Here is a 23,541-nt window from a genome sequence, read left to right as displayed (position 1 = left end):
TTTTCTGTACATACATGTAAACAGATGGACAATAAATGACATTTAATATCTAATAGAGAATATAAATACTTCTGCCTTATGGAACTTTAGGAATTCCTGTAATATGACCAGAAAGACCTCCCAGAATTCATATGAAACTGTGTCTTTCTAATTTAAGATAGGCAATAGCCTTTATTAAAGAACTGAAAATACTCTAAGTAGGTATTTATTGCAGGAGAAAAATAATGGGCTGCTTTGACATGTCCTGAACACTGGGCCTATATGGCACTTCTGATGAGAACAATCAGCTAAAGTACTACTTCTGTGGTTGGATTTCTGTTTAATTACAATTGATTTTGACATAAATGAGCAGAGGTAAACAAATACTTCTATACACACGCTTGCTGTTATTAAACAGAGCTGTCTCCAATCTGATTATTTGTATTGGCTTGTCTGTTTAAAGGCTCCTTTCAGTTAGGCAAAGCAATTATGTCGCTCAGATTAGTAAAATGACTGGCAGTAAAATGAGAATGTACTGCACTTTTTTAAACCTCTTGGATCTCGTGATCTCTTCCTTATAAAGGAGGTTTAGATTGGATATTAGGAAAAATTTCTTCATCAGAAGAGTTGTCAAGCATTGGAATAGGCTGCTCAGGGAAGTGGTTGAACAGCTAAGTCACCTTCCCTGCAGGTCTTTAAAAGGTAGTTAAGGTGTTTAGGGACATGTTTTAGTGATGGACTTAGTGTTAGGTTAATGGTTGGACTTGATGGTCTTCAAACCTGAACGATTCTGTGATTCCAGATTACAACTTCAAGCTGCTGAGGTTTATAATCCTCTTTGGTTTCTGGGGTTTTGTTTGTGTTTTTTTTTTTTGTTTGTTTGCTTGTTTTCTGGACATGGGATAAAGAAAATATATATTTTTTTATATATTAACATGTCATAAACCACTTCAAAAACAATAAAAAGCTGCTAGGTCTATAGATTTATTAATAATTCTAGTTCACATTTGTCCCAAACCATAAATATTAGAGGAATATTGCAGGATTACATGCAGCACTACAGAATATTTAACATTTTTCTTATGGAAATATGCTTTAAATTCATGTCTACAACTTCATGGCAATCACATATTTTTATTTAAAGACAGCATAAGAGCAAGAAAACATTTCCGTTACCTGAAAATTTTCCATCCTCACAGCGGGCTGGTCCACAGATCCCAACAATGGGTCTTTGGCCTCTGCTTTGCTGTTCTGGAGGCAAATCAGACCTGTGAGTCACAGACAGGGATAGGCTCTGCTTCCAAAATTCACAACAATGTCAAAACTTCCACAGCAGAAAAACAATTTCTGTCTGTGGCCTAGGCACAGCTCACAAACCTTGAAATTTTTCACTATGCTCCTCAAAGGAACAAACACAAAAGTTTATAGCTGGCAGTGAGTTGAAAATGTCTGACTAGTAAAAAGGGTGTCTCATTTTTTCCTATCAGTGGAGAAAGAGGAGAGGCTGAAATAGATGCTCAGTTTTGGTTTCCAATATTTGCCCGTAAGTCAGACTGGCACCTACCCCAATTTGCAGTAAAAAGACCATATGACAGTCATGAAAAGATATATTGGCCTTTTCCCCATCGCATCTTTATGATCTCTTCCTAGCCCAGGGGTGCAGCGAGGGAAAGTACAAGGGCTAGCTATGCCAGCCCTGCACTTAGCTGAGAAGCTACAGGGAAACTTTAGTAATCTGACATATTCATAGTTTAAAACAGTAAATCTTTGTTGCAGAGCCCAAAAGCTGCTTCCTGGAAAAGAAGAAAAACAAAACTGCAGTAATTAACAGAACAGAATAGGCTTGTAGATCTGATAGAAAGAACATTTTTAATATAACACATTTTCCTACTCTTGATGAGGGCAGTTCTACAAATTTTACAGTGGAGTTGTTTCAGTACTGGCACCTAAAAATGGAATGACTCAAATTTGAAACCTAGTTGAATTTGTGTAACCTTTTGCAGAATTTGCATAACCATTTGCAGAATTTGCAAGTTATTCATGTTATTTTTTACTAACTTTAATTCTAGTCAGAATTATAATAGCAATAATTTCCATATATAATTTGTAATATTTAGTAAATATTAACACTGTATATTTTATTGTAACAATGTTTAGGAATCTAGCCATTAACCAGACCCATTGTGCAGCATCCTATACAAATATTAATATATTGTACAGTTAGAGACAAGAAGTAACAAGTGATTATGACTAACGAAAGCAATGAATGGGAAGGAAAGACAACATTAATGAAAATGTAATCATGCTGTTGACATTTCCTGAAAATACCAATATAGAAGCTCCATAATTTAAAGAAGCTCTCCCCATCTGTCACACCATCAAGACACCAACAATTAGCCATATATTACACCACTGAGCCTTCCACACAGGTTGCCAATTATCTCAGTATACAAACCTTTAATTAGAAGGCACCAAGCTTTTCACTTTGTAAGCTTGTCTCAGATTTAGATATGACAACTTGTTACAGACATTGAGTGATGACAGTACCACTGAGGAGGGAGATGTGACATGCTTTTGAAGAAATCTTTTTCCATGTCCTTCTGATGTCTCTGTTTACATGCTGATTATAGGTAGACTCTCATGTATGGAAGTATGTCAGGTTCTGTGTAGGAACATGATTTTGTCCAAAACAGAATCAATGCAGTAAAGCTTTTCAAATGCTATCTGTTTTCCTTGACAAGGTCTCACAAAAAATGTCTAAAGGCTATATGGATGATGAACCATTCAAAATCTGTCCGATTTGGTGAATGAGAGTAGTTTCTTCCATATTCCTGCCAGCATGCCTGGATTTACATTCAAAATCTCCTTTACCAAACATAATGAGACCATGTCTGTTTTACACTGATAGATGGAAAAGCCTACTGGGTATCATTCTCTGCTTCAAAAGGTTGTTGTTGTATATAGGTCATATATTTTGGACTTCCTGGGAGGTACAATGCATCCTATAGAACAGGAGGAAGAAAACATTTCATGATGGTGCTCTCAGAGAAACCCTTAAATTGTCCAGTCATCTTAAGGAACTCTCAGACATACAGATACAGAAATATCTTAGGAAAAAAGAAATTGTTTAAGAGTTTCATATAAAGTCTCCCCTATGCTATGATAAGTAGCATATTCATTTTTTTTTTTTATTAGATGGTGCCCCAGACTATTGTTTAGTGGATTGCTGATGTTGTGTTTTATTATCACTCTCAAAAGAGATTTGTGGAATAGGATTACCCTTACGCCAATTTATGAAGCACCCTATACTCTTAGGAATTTGAGTTTCAAAATGCCACTCTACTTAGCTTTCTGCCAGGATAGTGCTCCAATTAGATCAATCAGAAAGAATAATTCAGGATGTCTTTTTGAAATCTGACTCTCTAAATATAACTAGTTTGGCAAAAAGAATTGTACATGTACACAGATTAAATACCATATTTTCAGGTTCTCCATGAACTGTAAATGAATTTCTGAAAGCCACTTACTGAAGATGACTTCAGAACATTGACATCTCCCTTTCCCCAGATTCTTCATCAATAACCTTAAGCTCCAGGTCTCTTTCTTATATATCAAGGATGGAGGGGATTATAGATATTAACAATAATTAAAAAAATCTCTCCTGTTATTAACTTTTCTTTTTTGTGGCAGCAGCAGCTGAAATGCTCAGCTGAAAGTCATCTTTTTGCTTATCATCTTTGCATTTTTATGGCTTCAACTTCTGCATTGATGTTGCAGTATTGTGATTTGACAAAACATATCTTTATGAAAAAAATTGGTAATTTGGGAACTATTTCCAAAGATGTTGTCATTATGTGTTCATTGTTTTCACTAGTATCTTCACTTTTTAAGGTGGCTAACTGTTAGAAGCTATTTTTCTGGTCTCTAGCAACCACTTGTCTGAGCCACATTCTTATAAAAAACTGTATTTTACTACTGGAAATAGACTTAAAAGCTAGTTACAAACATCACCACCAAGTTAGATGCAATCAGGGTAATATCTCTTAACTCTGCCTTCAGTTTACTTATCTGAGCCGAAAGGATTTTCCTAGAAAGCCAACAATGAGACGTAAGTTAAACACGGTTCTGGCAAAGGTTCTTTCAAGGCCAGGCTGGACGGGGCTTTTGAGCAACCTGGTCCAGTAGAAAGTGCCCCTAACTATGGCAAGGGGTTTGGAACTAGATAATCTTTAAGGTCCCTTCCAACTCAACCCATCCTATGATTCTGTCATTCTATGAAAACAAGTAAAAGTTGCAGCTGTTACCTTTAAAGCTGCTGAAGGATTCAGAATACGTCAGTCAGTGTCAATTGATTGTTTTCCTTTAAGAAAATCTTTGTAGAGATTATGAAGATACTACACCCCTAGAAGTGGGTCATACATGCTATAAAATGCAGTGAAACCTGTTATAGACATAGATCATGATCAACTTGGGGTGTTTAAAGAGACCTTTTCACTTCCTGGAACTTATCACTTTAATATTTACTTAATTTACAGGTTCATATATTCTTTCGACCATGATTTGCTTTTAGTGGGTTCCTGCCCCCCCAGCCTTTTTATTCTGTTGGAAAGAAAAGGCAAGAGACCTGTACAGCTATTATTGGCTTGAATTGTTAGTATCAGAGATAATAAGAAGCAGAGAAAACTAAGCCCAAAAATCTAATGCATGGTTTCTAAAAAATGGCTTCTGAGTTTCCTAATAAAAACATAGCTTTGCTTTGTTTTTAAGAAAAAGAATTGTTTTAATTCCCAAGGAGACAGAAATTGTGTGTGAAGCACCATATCTGAAAGCAGTCTGATCTTGACCAAATTCTGTAAGGAATTAAGGTAAGAAAAACTTGTCTTATGGGGAAAAAAAAATAAAATATCAATTTTTTTGTTTTTCAAGTCTTCCTGTTACACCACATGCATGTTATGTATCCCATTTCTCAGGTATCTAAGAAGCAGTTTAGCAGAGCTCTAAACTTATTTGTAAGCTCTCAAGTGACTCTCTGCAGTGCCAATTGAAGATGGATACAAGGCAGCTAATTTGCTGCCACCAAGGGAAAATGTTATAACATAAAAACATTCCCTCCCTTAGCTTCAAATCTGTCGAGTGCCTAGGGAGCCCGGCTATTTGTAGAGTTGATACTATGCATATGCTTCCTCTGTAGCTGTTACATGCATACATCTGGCATCTGTCTCTGTGTTAAACAGGCTTAATTGTCCCCAGTATTACTACATAAAAAACCTCTAACCTGGATGGTTAATGCAAAAGAAATAAATGAAAGAATATATGTGATTTTGCAGAATTATTTTTGCATTACTGGCAAGATATGCAAAGATTTCTGCACTATGGCTATCAGCAAAATATTTTAGCTCTGCCTTCTGAATAACTTTAAACAGAGATGGTGCTCTTTTCTTAGCATAACATTTGGCACTTTGTACAGCCTCTTAATCAAATAAGGTTGTTTTAGCTGGAATTATTTTTTCCCACTTATTGTCTTTTTTTTTTTTTTCTTTTTTGATTGTTGATCCTCACTCTTTTATCCGCATTGCACTTCAGAGCATGTAATCATTTGTCAGACATAGCTGAACCAATTCTGAAGATGTGTCTTTTTCTTTTTTCAGGTGATATTAGGAGGGTTGTACATGTTAGTATATTATTCAGCTCACTGTTGCCAGCAAAGCCAAGACTCAGGCAAAGCACTTGATTTCAGATTGCAATATATTTTGAAAAGATCAAAGAGCATGTCAAATCCTTTTCTTTGGCTAGACAGACCACGCAGAACAGTAATACTCTAAAAGATGGAGGTAGCTGCATAGAACTAATACTAAACTGAAGGCCTTTTGAAGTTATTTTAACTTTTGTGTCAATGTTCATCTGAAACCCCCTCAGCAAAGTGAAAAAAATGCTTCTAATTGGGAAAACACACATAAATGAGTTGTTCCTGCAAAGTAAGATTAAAAAAGTGCTGGTGATTTGACATGTGACATCATTCATGATAGCAAAAATGAAATATATACAAGATGTTTCTTTGACTAAAATTTAGTTCTTTAAGCAAGGCTGTAAATTGTAGTCTTTCCTAGGGCAACTCTAAGTCTATTTAGCATTCAGGGAAAAGGTATTCCTAGACCTGAGGTCTTCTGAAGAGCCTGATATCCTCCTACCATGCACACTGAATCATAGTGAGCATTAAGACAGGTCATAGCTTTTTCAGCTCTCCTGTTTAAGCTTTACTGTCCCACAATATGGAAGCAAAATAGAGAGAGCTTCCATATACTCAGTTGTTTAAGGGAGAGTTCTTGTCAATCAAGGGACTGAAAAAAAAAAATACAAACAAGCAGGAAGTAGGCTCAGATGCTGAATATTAATTTCATCAGATGCATAATTGCAACTATAAGAGAGAGAATAATCTCCTTCAAGAAACAGAGGTTGCCACATAATCTAATTTCTGGCAACTAAAATTAGGCTAGAATTCTTCTGCTGTCTCTAGAGGCAATGTGATGGATGGATTTAAACAGCCATTCCGTATGCTGGTGATAGGCTCCAAATCTAAAACACTTCCCAGATGGGCCTTCCTGTCTTCGAATCATAGAATGTCTGAAGTTGAAAGAGACCCACCCATAAGGATCATTAACTCTAATTCCTTGCTCCTTGCAGGACTACTTAAAACTAAACCATCTTCACCAGATGTACATGGAGCTGATGTCCTGAAGTTAGCTCTGTGCTAGTGATATATACCCATCAGTCTGGCTTTTCCTACTAGTTGTCGTAAGCTTTTCAGCACTCAGCAAATTGTCTGTTTTGAGTCTAAGGACCCAATATTCCCTAAAGTAATGTAGGTTGGATAGAGGTGTGTAAGTCAGTACCCTTTTCCAAGATGTGCTCATAATGCACATTTTCTTCCTATTAGTAGAATTGTCTCCTTGCAAAATAATAACTTAGTGATTATGTGCACATATAACTGCTGAGATTTCCACAGAATATTTATTCAGTATTTGGTGAGATCAAGATTCCTCATATTTTTCCACCGAGCTACTTTTCTTGCAAAAATAAAGCAACTTACTTTCTCCCCTAAACTGAGCTACCATGCTTATGACAATCTATTACTTTTTTTACACAATTAAAATTTGTGTCAAAGTGTGCATTTTGAATGCCCAAAGGAACATATTGGGATCTGCTGCTCTTCACAGAGGCAAATTGTAGCTGATCCACTCCCTTCTTGGAGCTGCAGGTCTGGCTTCAAATAAGCTCTGGTCAGAACTGTAGCAGGGAGTGGCTTTGCTGATGTATAGGTGCCAGCACCTTTACACAAGCAAGATGTTTGACACAGTGTGAAGTGGGGTTTTATTGTTGTTTTGTTTTCCTTTGTTTGTTTTTTATGTTTGTTTTGCCCTTTTAAAATTAATAATAACTAATATCTTTTTCCTAGGCACTTAGCAAGAGAAATCCAGATCATTTGCTCAACTATATTTTGTCTACAGAGCAAACTGGCACACTAGATGTAACGAGAACATCATCTTAGCTCCTGTTGGAATTTCAAGTCAGAGGTGGATGACAGCCAACGTCCTTCTTGCCAACTTTTCTGTCCAGCCATACCTTGCTTTTGCATCTCAGGCTCTGTTGGCTCACAGATGTAGCTCAATGGTAAACACAGCAAAGTACTGTGTACCTTGCAAAGATGCTAAATTCCAATTTTCCTTTTCATCTACATGTGTTCAGACCTACAGATCTTCTGCAAATACAAAAAGCATACATTTAGCTTTTGCTTAACTAGGAAAATAAAATGAAGGGAGCTTCACAAATCACAGCACTTATTAATGTACCAGATTTTTCATGCCTACCTGCCTGACCTGAGAACACAGAATTGCTAGCCTTGGATTTTGGAGTCAGACTTTAATTTATTTCTGAGATGTCTGAAATTAAATCATAGAGTGTCACGTCTTTCCTTTCCAAGGACAAAAAAAAAAAAAAAATATTGATAGAGAGCAGCATACCTGGAATTCCCGACAGTCACTGATTCCATTCTCAGAAATAATTCTGATCTCAAAATTCTTATTTTAAAGGTTGAGTAGGACCTAGCTCTTCTATTCATTAAGTCTGTGGCTTTCAAAATAAACCCAAATATTGCTTCTTTAAGTAAATTCTCAGTTTAAATTTGGTTTGTACTTTTAAATTCAAAAATGTTAAATTGTTATTGGTTAATTTTTTTTTTTTTTTATCATTCCAGAGTCAAACTGGGATGATAAATAAAGATCTCCAAACTGTCAATAACGTCGTTCATAAAATATCAGTCACAGTCCTCTGAAAAGCTGACACACTCATTTAGCCGTTACTTTTTCTTTAAACATAATCAAGTGGAAAACCAATGACAATAATCCTGTAGAGTGCATCTGCATTATCAAATGTTCCCATGATATATTACCACAGCTACATTTAGCCACTACAGCCTATTGGTCTACATGATGTACAAATAAATTCAATTGCAGCTTGATTTTACAAGCTGCCTTCCACATTTGTATCTGCAGTTCATTGCACTCATATAACTTCAAGAAATATTACAGACTCATCAGACAGAGTAGTAATGCTAAAATTGACAACATATAGTGGGGTACAACATATATTGGGGTAGATAGTTTCAGTTTTAGAGCATACTTTTTTGGTAGAAAAAGCTAAGGGCTATTAAAATGAAAATAATAATAATAAAAAAGAAATATGAAAAAAATTAAACTAGCACGGGAAAACAAATGGCAATTCTTTCATAGATTAAAAACTCTGAATAAAAAGACATTGTCACGTAATGCTGATTTCCAAGTTAAGAAATGAAGGAGAAGAAATCATATATTAAATCTATTTGTTTATATAAAGTGTCTTCCCTAAATTTTCCTAGGATTAATTAATTAGAAATGTATTTGTTTGCAATCTTTCTTTGAAAAAGTCATATCTAAAGTAAACTTATTTTGCTTACTGCAGGAATTTGTTTCATAAAACAATCAGCAAATGTTATCCCTGAATTTAATTGCCTATTTCATTTCAAACAGGAAATCAAAGTGGAGTAAAAGCACAGAATAAAGCATTTCACAGAGAGAGGGATATGTATATTTCTGTCACCTTTTATTTTCTACCTTTGGAGAGGAAAATACAGCATTTTCTCTAAGCTTCAGTGTCACACTTAGACTGTTCTGACTATGATGACAACATGCATCTTTGATGACATGGATGAATACATCTAAAATTTGAGTCTTCCTTCCAGCAAAACTGTAATCCTGTATAGAAGGTCAATGACAATCTGCCTATTAAGGCCAACAGTTTTTAAGTAGTAAGTAGCATTATTTTGTTAGGAGTTTTTCTCTCTCAGCTTTGCTATCTGATTTCTGCAGGGACGTGCATTTATTTACCACACTAAATCCTGTTGTTCATGTTTTGTGCCTAACATATTTTTTGTTCATTTCCTAGAGACAGACAAACAAAACTGGCATTACTGTAATATTAGCATTCTCCAAAGACACAGTATGATTCAGCAATCAGTGTTTGCCAATAGGATTCAGAAATCCCAAAAGACAAAGTTTAAAGGGAAGGGTTAAATTCAGCTTGTTTAATGACATTCTCTGTTCCTGGGATCATTCATCATATTCACGGAATCTGTTCCATGGAGGGACCTGAGGCTGCCAATTAAATTAAATTAAACTAGATGGACAGGCATCTGAGTGAATGAGATCGCTGTCATGATCTGAAGCAACTTTATTAACGGTGAGAAGCTCTTCCTGAACAGACAGTTCTTTTAATCTGCTCCAAAGGCCCACATATTCCTTGCAGAAAGTTGCATTTGGGAGGTATCACCTCTAGAGTTAAGCTCCCTGAGAAGTGATCATATTAAGCGAAATCTTCTGGGGTACTTGATTTAACATTAAAGTGAATTTATCAGCTACTCCCAACTTTTCGAGAGACTAATTGATTTATCAAAGGCTGCAATGGGGAATGTAAAGCCTTCTGAGAACAGATCCGTAATATAGATAAAATCCTTAACTCATGCCACGTGATTATCTTAAAATGTAGTAATAGCCTGGGTAATAAAACACATGCAAACTTGACATTTCCCATAATTTTGGTGGATAGAGAAATGCTTTAGACAGGCAAAAGAAATCTTAAGTGTTTGGGACAGGAAAAAGACAAAAATATTTCAAAGCACCTTACTTATTTTGTCTTGTTTCAGTGTCTTCAGATGTGCTGGGTTCTTACTATGGTAAGCTGCATAGAATTTGTTAACTGTTTACAAGATATATTTTAATCTCTCACTTTTTATAGGATTTCAAAAAGAATACCCAATTTCCCACATTTTCAGTGGGATCAAACACGATTAAAATCAAACATGAATGCATCCTCTTCCTGAACTAGGGCATGTAATAGTGACACTTGCTTACACAAAAAAGCTACTATTAGTGTAGACATTAACTTTTTCTGTGAAAATTCAACCCTGCCCAAAATTTTGCAAGATAATTATCTGACTTTTTTTTTTTTAATTATTTTTTAATTGTGTCTCTTTGGTGTGCATATAGGTTTGGAATTGCAGAATGGATCCTGGCACAGGAGACTAGTGGGTTGGGATAGTGCAAGCCTGGCAAATTTACAGGACAAAGGCGATTTATTGTATCAAAGTGATGCTTTGTTAGAAATAACCTTCATATACATATGTAAACATAAAGTTTGCAACGATATGGTTGAATACATACTATAGAGACAAAGCTCTGTCTACAATACATGCATTTTCATATGTGTTGAACAAATGTATGAAAAAAATTTACCATATTAATAATTATTATAATAATTAATATAATAATTATTATTAACCATATTAATAATATTAATAATTATTAAAGTAACTATAAAAGTACAAAAAAGCTATGTTAAAATTGAAAGTATGAGAGTAAAGCTCACAAGACTTGCATAAAAGAACAAAAGACAGAAAATTAGTTTTGACCCTGTAAACCTCCTATGCTGCAATCAAGTGCAGTGACAACAAGCTATAGGTGTTCACCACATGAAGAGGTGAAAAGAGATGATTTCAAGAAGTGTGAAGACAATTCTATCTCCATTATGTATTCCTCCCAGAGTGCAAGGGCATCTGTTAAAATGCTTTCTCTTAACAATCAGCTTCACAGATATTTGAGTAGAAACAGGTAAATAATTACAAACAGACAATAATTTAATGAGACATTATAATGCATTAGGAAGGCCATATATTGTAATCTTATTCTATCATAAAAGTGTATCCTGTCCTTTGAATACAACTGGTGATAATTATGAATGATTAATAATTACACCAAGAACCATGTGCTTATCTTGCATGCACAAAGCAAAATCTATAGCATTTTTAAAACGTACTGGTGTTGTTTGCATTTTCCCTCTTTCTTATGGAGACCTCCCAGAGGCATACAGAATCCATACCTCAGTGAAGTGAACTAGGGAGCAGATCAGAAGACACTTTCTCAGTAACTGAGGAATTATTAATTGCTTTCTTCAGTCAGGAATCTTCAGTGTGTAATAATCTGTGACATCAGTTTTTCACTTGTGTTGGGCACTTATATACTCTTATTACAGCTGTCTATATCCGGAAACTCTTTTTGAGGCTTGTTTCTTTGGGTAGATACTGGTTCAGAAGTTACCGGTAATCAAGGAAACAGTCAGATGCAGATTAGAATTTCATGGTGTTATTTGTGCAAAAACCAGAAATGTATCTAGAAATCAAATTCTTCTTTCCATAACTGTTGTTGGAAAGCTGATCTCCCTACATAGGTTTTTTTTTTTTTTTCTTGAGGATCTGGAAGTCACCCAGGAGAACATGAATGTTACCATAAATGACTTATTGATCAGGTTTTTCAAATATCACTTTCTGGCCAAATCAATGTAAAATATGTTTAAATTACTTCTTGTTGAGGAACAGATTAGTCTGATTAAAAAGATTCACCAATGCATCTAGATTGATTCTGACACCGAACCAACTCAGATACTTCCACTCAGCAGGCAGTGCTACTTTGTGCTGTTCACACAGGCAGGTATATACATTTAAACCTAAGGAATGTATGTGGGACATAGCCCCAGGCTCTGACACTTGCATGCCTCTGAGTCTGTATATCAAATAGGTGTCTAACTTCCCATCATAGTGCATGGAGACCTACTTCAGAGAGTCAATACAATGGGCACTTTAATGTAGATAGTTACAGCTGATCTGAATCTCTATGCTAATTAACTGTATAAATTTCGACTAAAATTGCACTCCACATATCTAAATATAGATGTAGGTTACCATCTTACGCAGAAATATTTGAAAATACTTGGTTCCCTACCCTAAATACAGCATTATTAGTCTTCTTTAATGAGACACTTTGCACAGAATCTTGGCAGTGATTATGAGCAGAGCTGCAGAACTGACATCTAATTGGATTCTTTTTGTTTCTGTGTTAGGAAAGGCCTATTTTGATTAATCAGTTTTGCTACAAAAACATGCTATTTCTTTCACAGCAGTTTTCAAGAACTCTGTTTTGAAATTTCTTGGAAGACACACTCCAGCTTGTTGTACCCAGCTGTGTTACATCACACAACAAAACACTCACACATGATTAATGAAAACTATACCATCCTACACGAGTCAGAAAGAATTTATGTTAACTTGCTTATGTTCTTCCCCTTCCATGCAGATAAAGATCTCCTAGTGCTACTTTAAAAAATTGAGGAGATTAGTTTCTTACACTTCAAGCAATGGACAGGAAAGGAGAAGTTTCAAGAGATTACAGGACAAAATTAACCATAAGAGGCTAACATATTTCTATGAGACCAAAATATAAAGATTAGGGGTGTGGTGGGGAAGGCAAAAAGCTAAGGCAATGCTTCTCCTGAGAAGTGTTTCTATAAATCAGAATTGCAAGTTTAGGCTTATCATTCCACAGCATGCAACACATTACAAACCTTCAGCCCACAATAAATATCACTTATTGGGATACAATTTTAAATAGCATCAAAGGTCAGTTCATACAAGGAAGGGAAATTCACCAGTATGAACTTTCAGGTCAACAGACTCTAAACCCAGTAAGCTTAAGCATGTAATTTTCTACATGAGTACAAAAAAAGTTTTTTAAAACAGAATATTTATCAGTAGGTCATCCTGAACAATTCAAAGCACAAACAAAAATGTACAAGCATGCACCTAATGCATGTTGGCAAACAGGCAGGGAATGTTTGGTTTATACATTCTTTGCTTAAAGCCAAAATCCTATCACATTTTTATTTTGTTTTGTTTTTAAATAAGTGATAATAAAAGCTCCCAGTCCAGCTTTTAAAAAAGTTTATTTCCCTCACTAAGTCACAAATTCCTTCAAGTCTGAATTTTAGTCTATTTCAGGCATTGTGGTTAAGTTCAGCTGTACTAGGTGTAGTGTTTTTGTTTTGTGTGGTTGTTTTTTGTTAGTTTGTTTTTGTTTGTTTGTTTTTGTTGTTGTTGTTGTTGTTGTTGTTTTTCTTTTTTTTTTCTTTTTTCTTTAAACTCATATTAAGAAAACTGGAAAAAAGATTTTAGGTAATGCAAAAGAAAGTATATCTCCAGTAAGCTCTAAATCAAAATACATTTCAGCACGACATTTTAACTTGAAGATTGTTTTAGCAGTACTAGTTTTGTTACAAATATACAGCAAAAATACGTAACTGTAACCTGTTCCATAATTTAAAATCAATAATTAATTTTGCTTTGTGAGAAAATGAAATGTGATGAATTTTAAGAGATATCCAAAACTGGACTCCCACTAAGCTCTAACTTCAGTTCCTCTAGACCTCCAAGGTTTTACCCCAAAGGAGGTGAGCTGAAATAAAGATAGTAGGACTTTTTGTCCTGTGCACCTCTAGAAGATGTTCTTTTACAAATACATATGTATATCTATAGTGGTGAACAAGAAAAATACCTTCTGAAAAGTATGTTTGCTTTCATGAAATATAACCTCTTGTAAATTATATAAAAAACAATGTATTATTTAACAATTCTTTCTATTGTCTTTTTTTGTATTCTTAAGTCTTTCTTTTCCCATATTGTTCTCCTGTTTGTCTGTTCATGTTATTTTTCCTCTGATCCTCCTTCAAAAGACATAATACAATGCTATTTTGAAACTGATATACAGTGTCCAGAGTTTTAATTTTTCATTGAATAAAAATATTCCAAACTAAAAAAACCCTGTGGAATTAATCTCCATAGTTGAACAAAACCTGAATGGTTATCACATTTGGTTATTTACCTTTACATAATATAATCAGTTCTGTTTTTTTTCCTAATAAAGTACAGATTTAAAAAACTCATATTTGTATACTGACTGCAGTTACATGACACCAAGTGAGACATGGAGTCAGTCACATATACTCAGATAGGCAAAAAGCAAAAATAATGTTTAATTTTTTTTTTTTTTTATCAGGTATAGAAATTCTCACATTATGGATAGACAGACTGTACCTGAAAAACCTTTTCATTCTCAGCTGAAATCTGTGATTTGGAGTAAAATAAGAAATAAGATGACAAAGTATTACATACTTTAGCAAAAAGTGCCTTTTCAATAAATTTACATTAGGCAGTAATGAGCTGTTTGTGTGGTGTTTAATCATATCTAAAACAAAATGGGAAGAAATTCTTCTGCCCAGCTCTCAGGTATTACATCTGTACATCTTTTATGTTGATGTTTCAGCTTCAGGCTATAAAATAGAAGAACCTGTTCTACATCTACTCTTTAAAACAAGAGCACAAAACCTAAATCTCCATCAATCTGCTGTCTTCATTTTATGGCTTATCTGTGACAAAAATGAATCATAAGAAAGATTTGTTCTGATTCCACAGACAGATCCATCAACCTGCTGGTATCAGTGAACCATGTATTCCTATAGAGATGGGTGGCAACTGCACAGTTGCAGTATTAAATGTACTATAACATTGAGCTACTGCTATTCACTTGCAATTACAGTAAGGATCTGTAATAAGAATGTATCTAGAAAACATGCATGCACACACCACACACCTGAAGTAATACAAGTTCATATAGTCCTTTTTTTCACATTGTCTTCCAATGCATGATCTATTTCATTAGCTCTATCAGGACAAATGCCAACAGAATTAGGTGGTGATATTTTCAATATTTTTTACAGGGAAAATTTCAGTTCAAATCCTTTGAATACAAAGGGCATACAAATATGCATTTTCTTCATGAAATTACCTGTAAGCTCTTTAAGAAGTAACATAGTCTATCCAGTTCAGAGCTGTGCATTTTCAAGCTATGACTTTTCAAAAAATAAACCTTACATAGCTTTATAATCTCACATGTAAATTTTGGATCACAAGAGAAGACAGCTAGCAGATGAAGTATTTGCTCACCTGAAAGAGGCAGTTCAACAGACTGAAGTCTACTTGTGATGGTATGTAGGGTGAGGATAGCAAAGGAAAGCAAAGTCGGGAGTGCTTGAAAAATAAAATATTTTTAGTTAACAGGAAGAAAATTAAAATGTTGGGAAAAGGATTCATTTCACTTGTGAATCCCTCTCCCAAAATGGTCTCTGATTTTATCTTAACTTTGTTGAATAGCCATCTCTGGAAGAGTGCAGTAACAGTTGCATTAAAGTGCACGATTCTTTCAGCTAAGGGCCACTGCCGACCATACTCAGGAATAACTCCAATTGGAGTAAATATTCTGCTCAAAGTAAATGGGAGTGTACAGAGGAATCATGATGTGCATGGTTTAGCATAGTAACTCTGCACGCAGTTTCAGTCACCTTTTTTAGATAACTCTATCCTGACAGTAATTTCATAATGCTTTCAAACCCAGTGCCAGAAATTATAAACAAAATGAAGAAGAAAATTGAGACATTCTTAAAAAATGGTAGTTCAGTTTGCTTTAAAGCATGATACAAGTGTGAGAAAACGGGACAGAAAAACACAAGTATAGTTTAGTGGCATTTATTCCATAAAGATTGTGTAAAATGTATCTCCTATGGATTATTTGGATATTTTCAAAGCATGAAAAAAAACAGCTAATTACATAAGCTATCAACAGCTTCACAAGGAAGGAGCTTATAGGGTTTCTGACCTGATATCATATTCATTTAATCTAATTTATTAAACTGCTGGAGGAAATATTCAGCTGCTTTCTGAAAGACTGACTTGGGGATTATCAGAGCTGTATAATTGTTCAGCTGATCAGACTTAAAAAGAAACATTTTGTTTTACATTAATCTTACAGAAATGGGCAGTGAAGTTGAGAAATAGATTGCTGTCTGAAAGTCTTGCCAAAAAAATGTCTAGCTGAGAGAAACCACAACTTCTTTTTTTGTTTTGTTTTTTTAACAGTCTCATTTTCTTATTTTCAATCTTTATTTAACATCTGTTCTTTCCCCCCTTCGCTGTAACACAATTATGTGGAAATCCAGCATAAAACAGGTTGAGCAGTTAATAACAAGCAGCTTAAACATTTTTTCACAATGATGCCCTGCAGATTTTTTTTTTTATTTTTTTTTTTTAATTTGGCTTCTCTTTTCATTGGTACACATTTCTTTCCTGGTCTTGAAGTATATTCTTACAACATATGGAAACACATGAAAATAAGCCTAGGAAATGTACATGTTCATAAAGGCTCTTATTGTGATAAGGAGGAGAGTGCAATTTACAGACTGTTCAGTTAATGCAGGAGGAATTCAATAGAAATAGTCTCTCACCACACTCACTCCAGAAAGATTTCCAGACCTTTTAAAGGCATTCTGTATAAAGGCTGACAATCTTTCCGTATACATCTATCTACGTTTCTTTTTCTCCAAAAGAGGATCACTCTGCTTTTCTATATTTGACACAAACTCACTACACATCTCAAAAGTAGTCATGGCTCTGTGATAAACACTCTTCATTTTGCAACACTTCATTTCAGTAATTAGCACTTGACATTTAGATTAAAAGGATGGGAAAATGTTATACTGATAGTTATTCAAAAGGTCCACTAAAATATTAGATTTTCTCCATGCAGAAAAAGGTACAAGATGGTGTTTTCCTTTGAATTCCCAAATAGTTCACTGATTAAGACAGATAAATGATACTAATTCGTCTGGAAAAAAAATATTCAAAGAAGTTGGGGTTAACTGAGAAAAAAGTACTAGAAGTCTAATAAATCTTCACTTGAGTTCACACGGGAGAAAAAGGAAGATAAAATTTACTGAAGACTATGCAGAAATATAATGCATTTAATTTTATGTGATACATGTAAACAAAGAAAACACAGTAAGTGTAATCAAATGTACAACCTATTATAATTAGAGGATTTTATCTTCAGGTTCACATAAATACCTTAAATAGAATTATTGCATAAATGCTGAGTTGGTTTATAAAAAGATAAATCCAAACAAGCCTGACAATGACGAACGTTTCCCCCATGGGTTTTGTAATGCACAACTCCTCACTTTTTCATTCTGAGGACTGTATAACCTGGAGTTTCATTTAATATTGTTACTGGTTTATTTTTATATTATTGATATTTGAGGCAACTATTGTATATTTTTCCATATTTTCTGGCAGATATGTGTAAAAAATTATTTTCATATTTTCCAGCCTGTCTACTGCATGGCATTTTTACATTTATGTAGAGTTTCACTCACATGTTTATTGTATTAAAATTGTATGAGATTCTACCCTTTATTAATGAGACACGACCTAATCTGATGGGTCCTACTAGAGAAAAAATATTATCTGCTTTCATTTCTCTCACAAGAAGTGACAAATAGTTTAGAATTAGCACAGAAGATGCATATAAATTCCTAGTTTATCTATGAACATTTGTTTTTTAAGAGTTACAAAACTGCAGTTTCTAAACTCCAGGGTTTAAAGTAAAAGAAATTACGTCATAGCAGTAGTAAAATAAGTTTAACACAGATGAATAAAATAATGTTTCTTAACTAAATATGAATTTTTTAAAACCTGAAAATTTTTCTTCGGGCAAAATCACATGTAGGATAGTCACAGATTATGAGATTATCTCATTTTCCTTCTGAACAATGTCTGTTTTCCCTTCCAGGCAGAAGGTTAAAAATTATTTTCAAGTGAAAAAAAAAAGAAAAGTGCACCAACCAAAACCAAACTCCAATTTCAAATCCCCCTTTGTGATAAGGCAAGAAAAAGCATTTGATTTTCATATATATATATTTAATGCTAGAAGTTCCTTTAATAATGAAAGTTTACATGGATGGCTTTTGTAATGTGCTCAGTCAAGTTAGCCATAAATACGTATATATGTAACAGAAATATTCTTTTCTAGTGCAAAATTTTACTTTATGAAAAAAATAGCATTTCCATGAAGGATTTCTTCAGCATACACTTGAAAGGACTTTCTTTATAGTTTCAATCTTAAATTATTGAAGTTGCAGAAAACTCTTTTTGTTCTGCATTGTCCTTACCTGCTCCCAGCAAAGGAATCAAAGCAGAAGAGGAAGTTTGGAAGCAGGCAGGAAATGCTAAAGTATGTGAGAAGAAACTGAAAGACAACCTCTATTTGGTATACCCTGAAAATTACCTTGGAAGTCTGCATAGACTACCAGACATGTAGTGTGTTGCTACTTACTGTGCACTCATGTATGCTTAGAAAATGAGGATTCTTGGTATTGTTCTAGTTAGACTGAAATTCAAACTGAACTTTACCAGAGTGTAAGGGAGAAGATTAAAAAAAAAAAAAAAAAAAAAAAAGAAAGAAAAGAAAAAATACAACAGAATACAACAGCATCTTCTATATAAATACCAAAAGCTATTTTATGTGAGATTGATATAACTGTGCTATAGTTTATGGTAGTTTTTCTCCTCAGCATCACAGTTTCTATGAATAAAAAAGTAATGCAATACTGTATTGTTGCACTGCAAATTACATCCTACTCAGTTTGTTTCACATAACATCTTCCAAGCATAGTACAACTGTCTTCATTTTCAGCATTTACTGATAGGAATTCTACTAAATAGAGTCTTACAGTAAGTTACTACAATTATTTAATTTGCAGTTTTATAATACTTGCCCCACTACTCACTATGCTGATTTGAAAAAGATGCACAATTATTTATTCTGAAAATGACTAATATCACTGGAATCATGACTTCAAGACATCATGAGGTCATGAATTCATGACATCAGGAAGAACAATGCACAATACCGCTACTGACAGTGGATGTCTACTTGTTAAATTTTACATAAACTTTGCATGTATGTTAGGTTAATTCTGGGGAGTTATTTTTTTTGCCAAACCAATTCTTCTTAAAGTACAAGAGCAGAGAACTGTTGTTTCTTGTTAGAAGAAAAAAAATTCTTTCCATACATGAAACTCAAGATTTTTTCATACTATTCACCAACAACAGAGATTTTTTAATTGCTGCTAAATAATTTTTCATGTGCAGCAATAAAGACATGATTTCTATATATACACAACTTATCTTCAAAGTTCTACCAAGACATGATAGGTGTCAGGAGAAAATAATGTCCTCATACCTTTGAAGAGGGAAAGTTTCCCAGTTTTAAAATGTATTCTTTACAAAGTTTAAAAGCCTCAATTAGACATACTAATATTTTTTTGTTTCTTCTTCTGTTTGCCAATTTGCTCTATCCTGAGTTTGCAGTTCAGTAGACACAGGTGAAATAAAGATTTCTGTCTTGTTTTCTTGAATATACACATGATCCACATTGGCAGAATCATTGGTGAAATTCCTCCTGAATTATTTTAATTTTTTTTCCTTTGTTTTCTGATATTTCTTTTTTTTTTGTTTCCAATATTTTCGCAGTTCTACATATTGTGATAACTGTCTTCCTCATTATAAGATCTGATTTGTATTTTTATCTCCAGATTTTATTACCTTAGAGTTTTCTGACATTCTTGTCAAAGTTCTCTAGGAAATAAGTTTTGCCTGATATCTGCTGCTTGAATATGTAGTTTGTAACTATACAAATCTCTGCAACTCCATATCTGTGATGTTAGTGCTATATATGTATTTATACACAGAATGAACTCTTCAGGTATGATAACTCAAACTAAATAATAGTACTTATTTATGAGTCTTTTATTAAATAATTGAAAAAGGAAATCACTGATACCTTGTTTATAATGGAATGGAAAAATAATGGGTTTGGGACATTTTGACATAAAAGTGGTCGGACTCCAGCATTACACTTGCCTTCTTGCATTAGCCATTTCATTACAGATTTGTCTTGCCCTGACCTTTGGCCTTCTCTGTCAAGACAGAGGATACAAACCTGTGGATGCCTTGGATTGACCATGCTTATTATGGTAGAGATCAAATACTTCTCAGCTCCCAGAAGGAGAAAAAATAATATATATATACATATTCATGGCTGTCTAAGAAATCCCATAGTCCACTTCAGGAAAAAAAAAGAAAAAAGAGAAAACTAAAAAAAATAAGGTGGTTGATCATTAAATGAAGACATAGCAAATCTTTATATCTAAGTCTCAGCAATCGGCAGTCTGTACTTCAGATAACCTCTTACTTTTTAACAGCTCTAGATATTTCATTGGGGTTTTTTTGGCTGACTAAGAAATCCTTTAGATTTATTTCCATCAGCATTTACCAAGCTTGTCATATCTCACCTCTAGTCACCAAAGTGATGAGCTCCATTATCAGTGCAATATCTACAATACAGAGCTGAATTGTAGTCAGTGATCTAAATAACCATAAAGAACTTTTGTTAAAAACCTAGTTCACATTCAGAAGGATCCCTAGACTGCTGGATATACTTCAGCAATAAGCACAAGCTATGTGTCTACCCAAAGTCCCAAAATTCAATATAGCTATTCATCAAAAAAGAGGGTCATACCCTAAGAAAATGACAATCCAGAAATTCTGAATTATGCTCTTTGCAACCTAGGAAGACAATCAATTACATCTGGAAGATGGCTGGTACTGATCCTACCTATAACAGTCAAATAAGTCATCTTTTTCTTGCAAAAACAGTATTGTAACAAATGCTAAGAGATTCACCAACTATAACAAACTGGCATTACTATCTAATCATCTAAATCCTGAGAAAGTTCAGGAAGATGATAATTAACAAAAAATATCTAAAGAAGTTAAATATTCTTGAAAATTCAGTCTGAACTTGAGTCATGTAATAGACTTGATAGTACACTGGTAGCTGGTCTAAAGCAGGGGTGTCAAACTCACTTTCACTGGGGGTCAGATGAGCTTCACGGTTGCCTACATTTATACTACTCCTACATTTGTACAGTCCTAAAATTACATTTGGCCCTTTGAAGACAGCCATGTGGCCCCCAGTGAAAATGAGTTTGACACCCTGATCTAAAGAGAAAGATAAGACATTTATTATTCTTATACTCCTTTATCTCTGCATTATTTAATACTATCAGTCATGAGATCTGGCTAACTTGTTTGATCTAGGGAGAATATGCTATACCTTTTTTGTCAGAAATGAGCAATAATAGAATGTATCCTCCATGACCAAGACCTGCACCTGTGGTGAACAGCATAATTATCGGTGTACTTTCAGGTCCCATCTATATATCATGATTAGATGATATATCATATATATCAGGTGGTATAATCCACATGACACAGACTGAAAAGCTGACAGCTTGCTTGTAGCACACAGCCTTCCCTCTAACTCAGGAAAATTATGCTACAGTAATCAGGAAGACACTTAGACAAGATCAGCTCTGAAGGAATATTCACTAGTTCACCACAGTAAATGGTTCTAAAAGACTCAAAGAAGTATTGTGAAGCTCTCACAACTATACTGTAGTCTCGTGGGGCTGAAATTTTACCACTATGAAGAATAAAATAATCTGTGTTCTCAGAAGGCTACATTGCTTAGATATATAAATTAAGAAGTTAGCCTTTTAAAGTTCCCTATCTATTCAATGGAAAAAGAAAGATGTTTTCAAAGGGAAATTCTGGTTACGTTATTCATATGGAGACTGAAATACTTTTGGAGTAAGCTCTCACAGAATCACAGAATGGTTGGGGTTGGAAGGGACATGTGGAGATCATCTAGTCCAACCCACCTGCTAAAGCAAATTCACCTAGAGTAGAATGCACGGGAAAGCATTCAGACGGGTTTTAAACGGCTCCAGGGAAGGAGACTCCACGGCCTCTCTGGGCAGCCTGTTCCAGTGCTTTGGTACCCTCAAAGTAAAGAAGTTTTTCCTCACATTTAGATGGAACCTCCTATGCTTCAATCTGTGCCAATTGTCCCTCATCTTAGCATTGGGAACCACTGAAAGGAGTCTGATCCCATGCTCTTGACATCCACGCTTGAGATATTTCTAAACATTTATAAGATCCCCTCTCTTCTAAACCTTTATAAGATCCCCTTTCAGCTTTTTCTTCCCCAGGCTGAACAGACCAACTCTCTCTCCCTTGTTTGGCTAACAAAAATGAGGAAAAAGAGTTGCTAACTTCATGAAGTTCAGCAAGGCCAAGTGTAAGGTCCTGCACCTGGGTTGGTCAACCCTCAATATCACTACTGACTGGTAGATGAATGTATTGTAAACAGATCTGCAGAGAAGTACTTGGGGATACTGGTGAAAGAAAATTGGTCATGAGCTGACGATGTTCACACACAGCCCAGAAAGCCAACTGTATCCTGGGCTGCATCAAAAGCAGTGTGGCCAGCAGGTTTAAGAAGGTGACTTTGCCCTTCTGATCCACTCTGTTGAGACCCCACCTGGAGTATCCAGCTCTGGGGTCCTTAAAACAAGAAAGATGTGGAACTGCTGGAGTGAGGAAGGGCCGCAAAAATGGTCAGAGGGCTGGGACACCTCTCCTGTGAAGAAAGCCTGAGGTAATTGAGTTTGCTCAGCCTGGAGGAGAGAAGACTCTAGGGTCACCTTATTGTGGCCTTTCAATATTCAAAGGGTTTTATAAGAAAGAACAAGAGAGACTTTTTAGTAAGTCCTGTAGTGACAGGAGAAGAGGAAATGGTTTTAAACTGAAACAGAGAAGGTTCAGATTCGACACACAAAATATTTTTTTTTATTATGAGTGTGATGAGTTCCTGTCCTTAGCATGGGGGTTGGACTAGATAATTTTTAAAGGTTTATGGCAGTTGCACATCCCTCTGAGATGTGGAGCCTTCAATGGGGCAGTTGATGGCTCTTTCAGCACGTTTTGTGCCCCACTGTGTCCATCCCCACATGCACACCTAGGGTGGTACCAAGGTGTTGATAGTCACATCCTCCCCTGGCCCAGGACAGAGTGACTTCACCTCCACCAGCTGGTGGGGCAGGAGGGGTGTGACCCTCGGTCAATTGACCGCGTCCTTAATAGGATCTTGAGTCAATTGACAGGGTCATTAGCAGAGAAGGTGCCCAGAGTAGCTGCAAAGCTACTGGACCACGTTGTAATGTCCGCAGCCAGATCTGAGCAGACTACAAAATGGAGTTCCCACCGAAGACCTCCTTTGGAATGGTCTTCTTGGAGCAGTGGGTCTGTGAACTGAAGCCCTCCCCTTACACTGGGATGCCATCTAAGGAGTC

The 23,541-nt window shown here is 35.1% G+C and overlaps 1 protein-coding gene across 6 annotated transcripts in view; it reads right to left on the bottom strand.

The window, feature by feature from the left end:
- Nucleotides 1-23,541, bottom strand: part of PCDH17 (protocadherin 17) — a 98,334-nt gene that overhangs the window by 10,602 nt on the left and 64,191 nt on the right. For 3 of the 6 annotated variants that reach the window (XM_065055206.1, XM_065055195.1, XM_065055197.1), the window contains exons 5-6: nucleotides 15,398-15,481; nucleotides 1,156-1,230 (exon numbers count right to left, since the gene is read on the bottom strand). In XM_065055206.1, the coding sequence (XP_064911278.1) occupies nucleotides 1,156-1,230; nucleotides 15,398-15,481 (159 nt within the window). Of the gene's footprint in view, nucleotides 1-1,155; nucleotides 1,248-15,397; nucleotides 15,482-23,541 lie in introns of all 6 variants that reach the window. The other 3 variants (XM_065055214.1, XM_065055212.1, XM_065055215.1) reach the window with 2 other exon arrangements.

The sequence above is a fragment of the Columba livia genome, chromosome 1 (assembly GCF_036013475.1).
Source record: "Columba livia isolate bColLiv1 breed racing homer chromosome 1, bColLiv1.pat.W.v2, whole genome shotgun sequence".
NCBI lineage: Eukaryota > Metazoa > Chordata > Aves > Columbiformes > Columbidae > Columba > Columba livia.
Note: the sequence above shows the minus strand (reverse complement) of the source record. Positions and strands in the feature narration are given on the sequence as shown.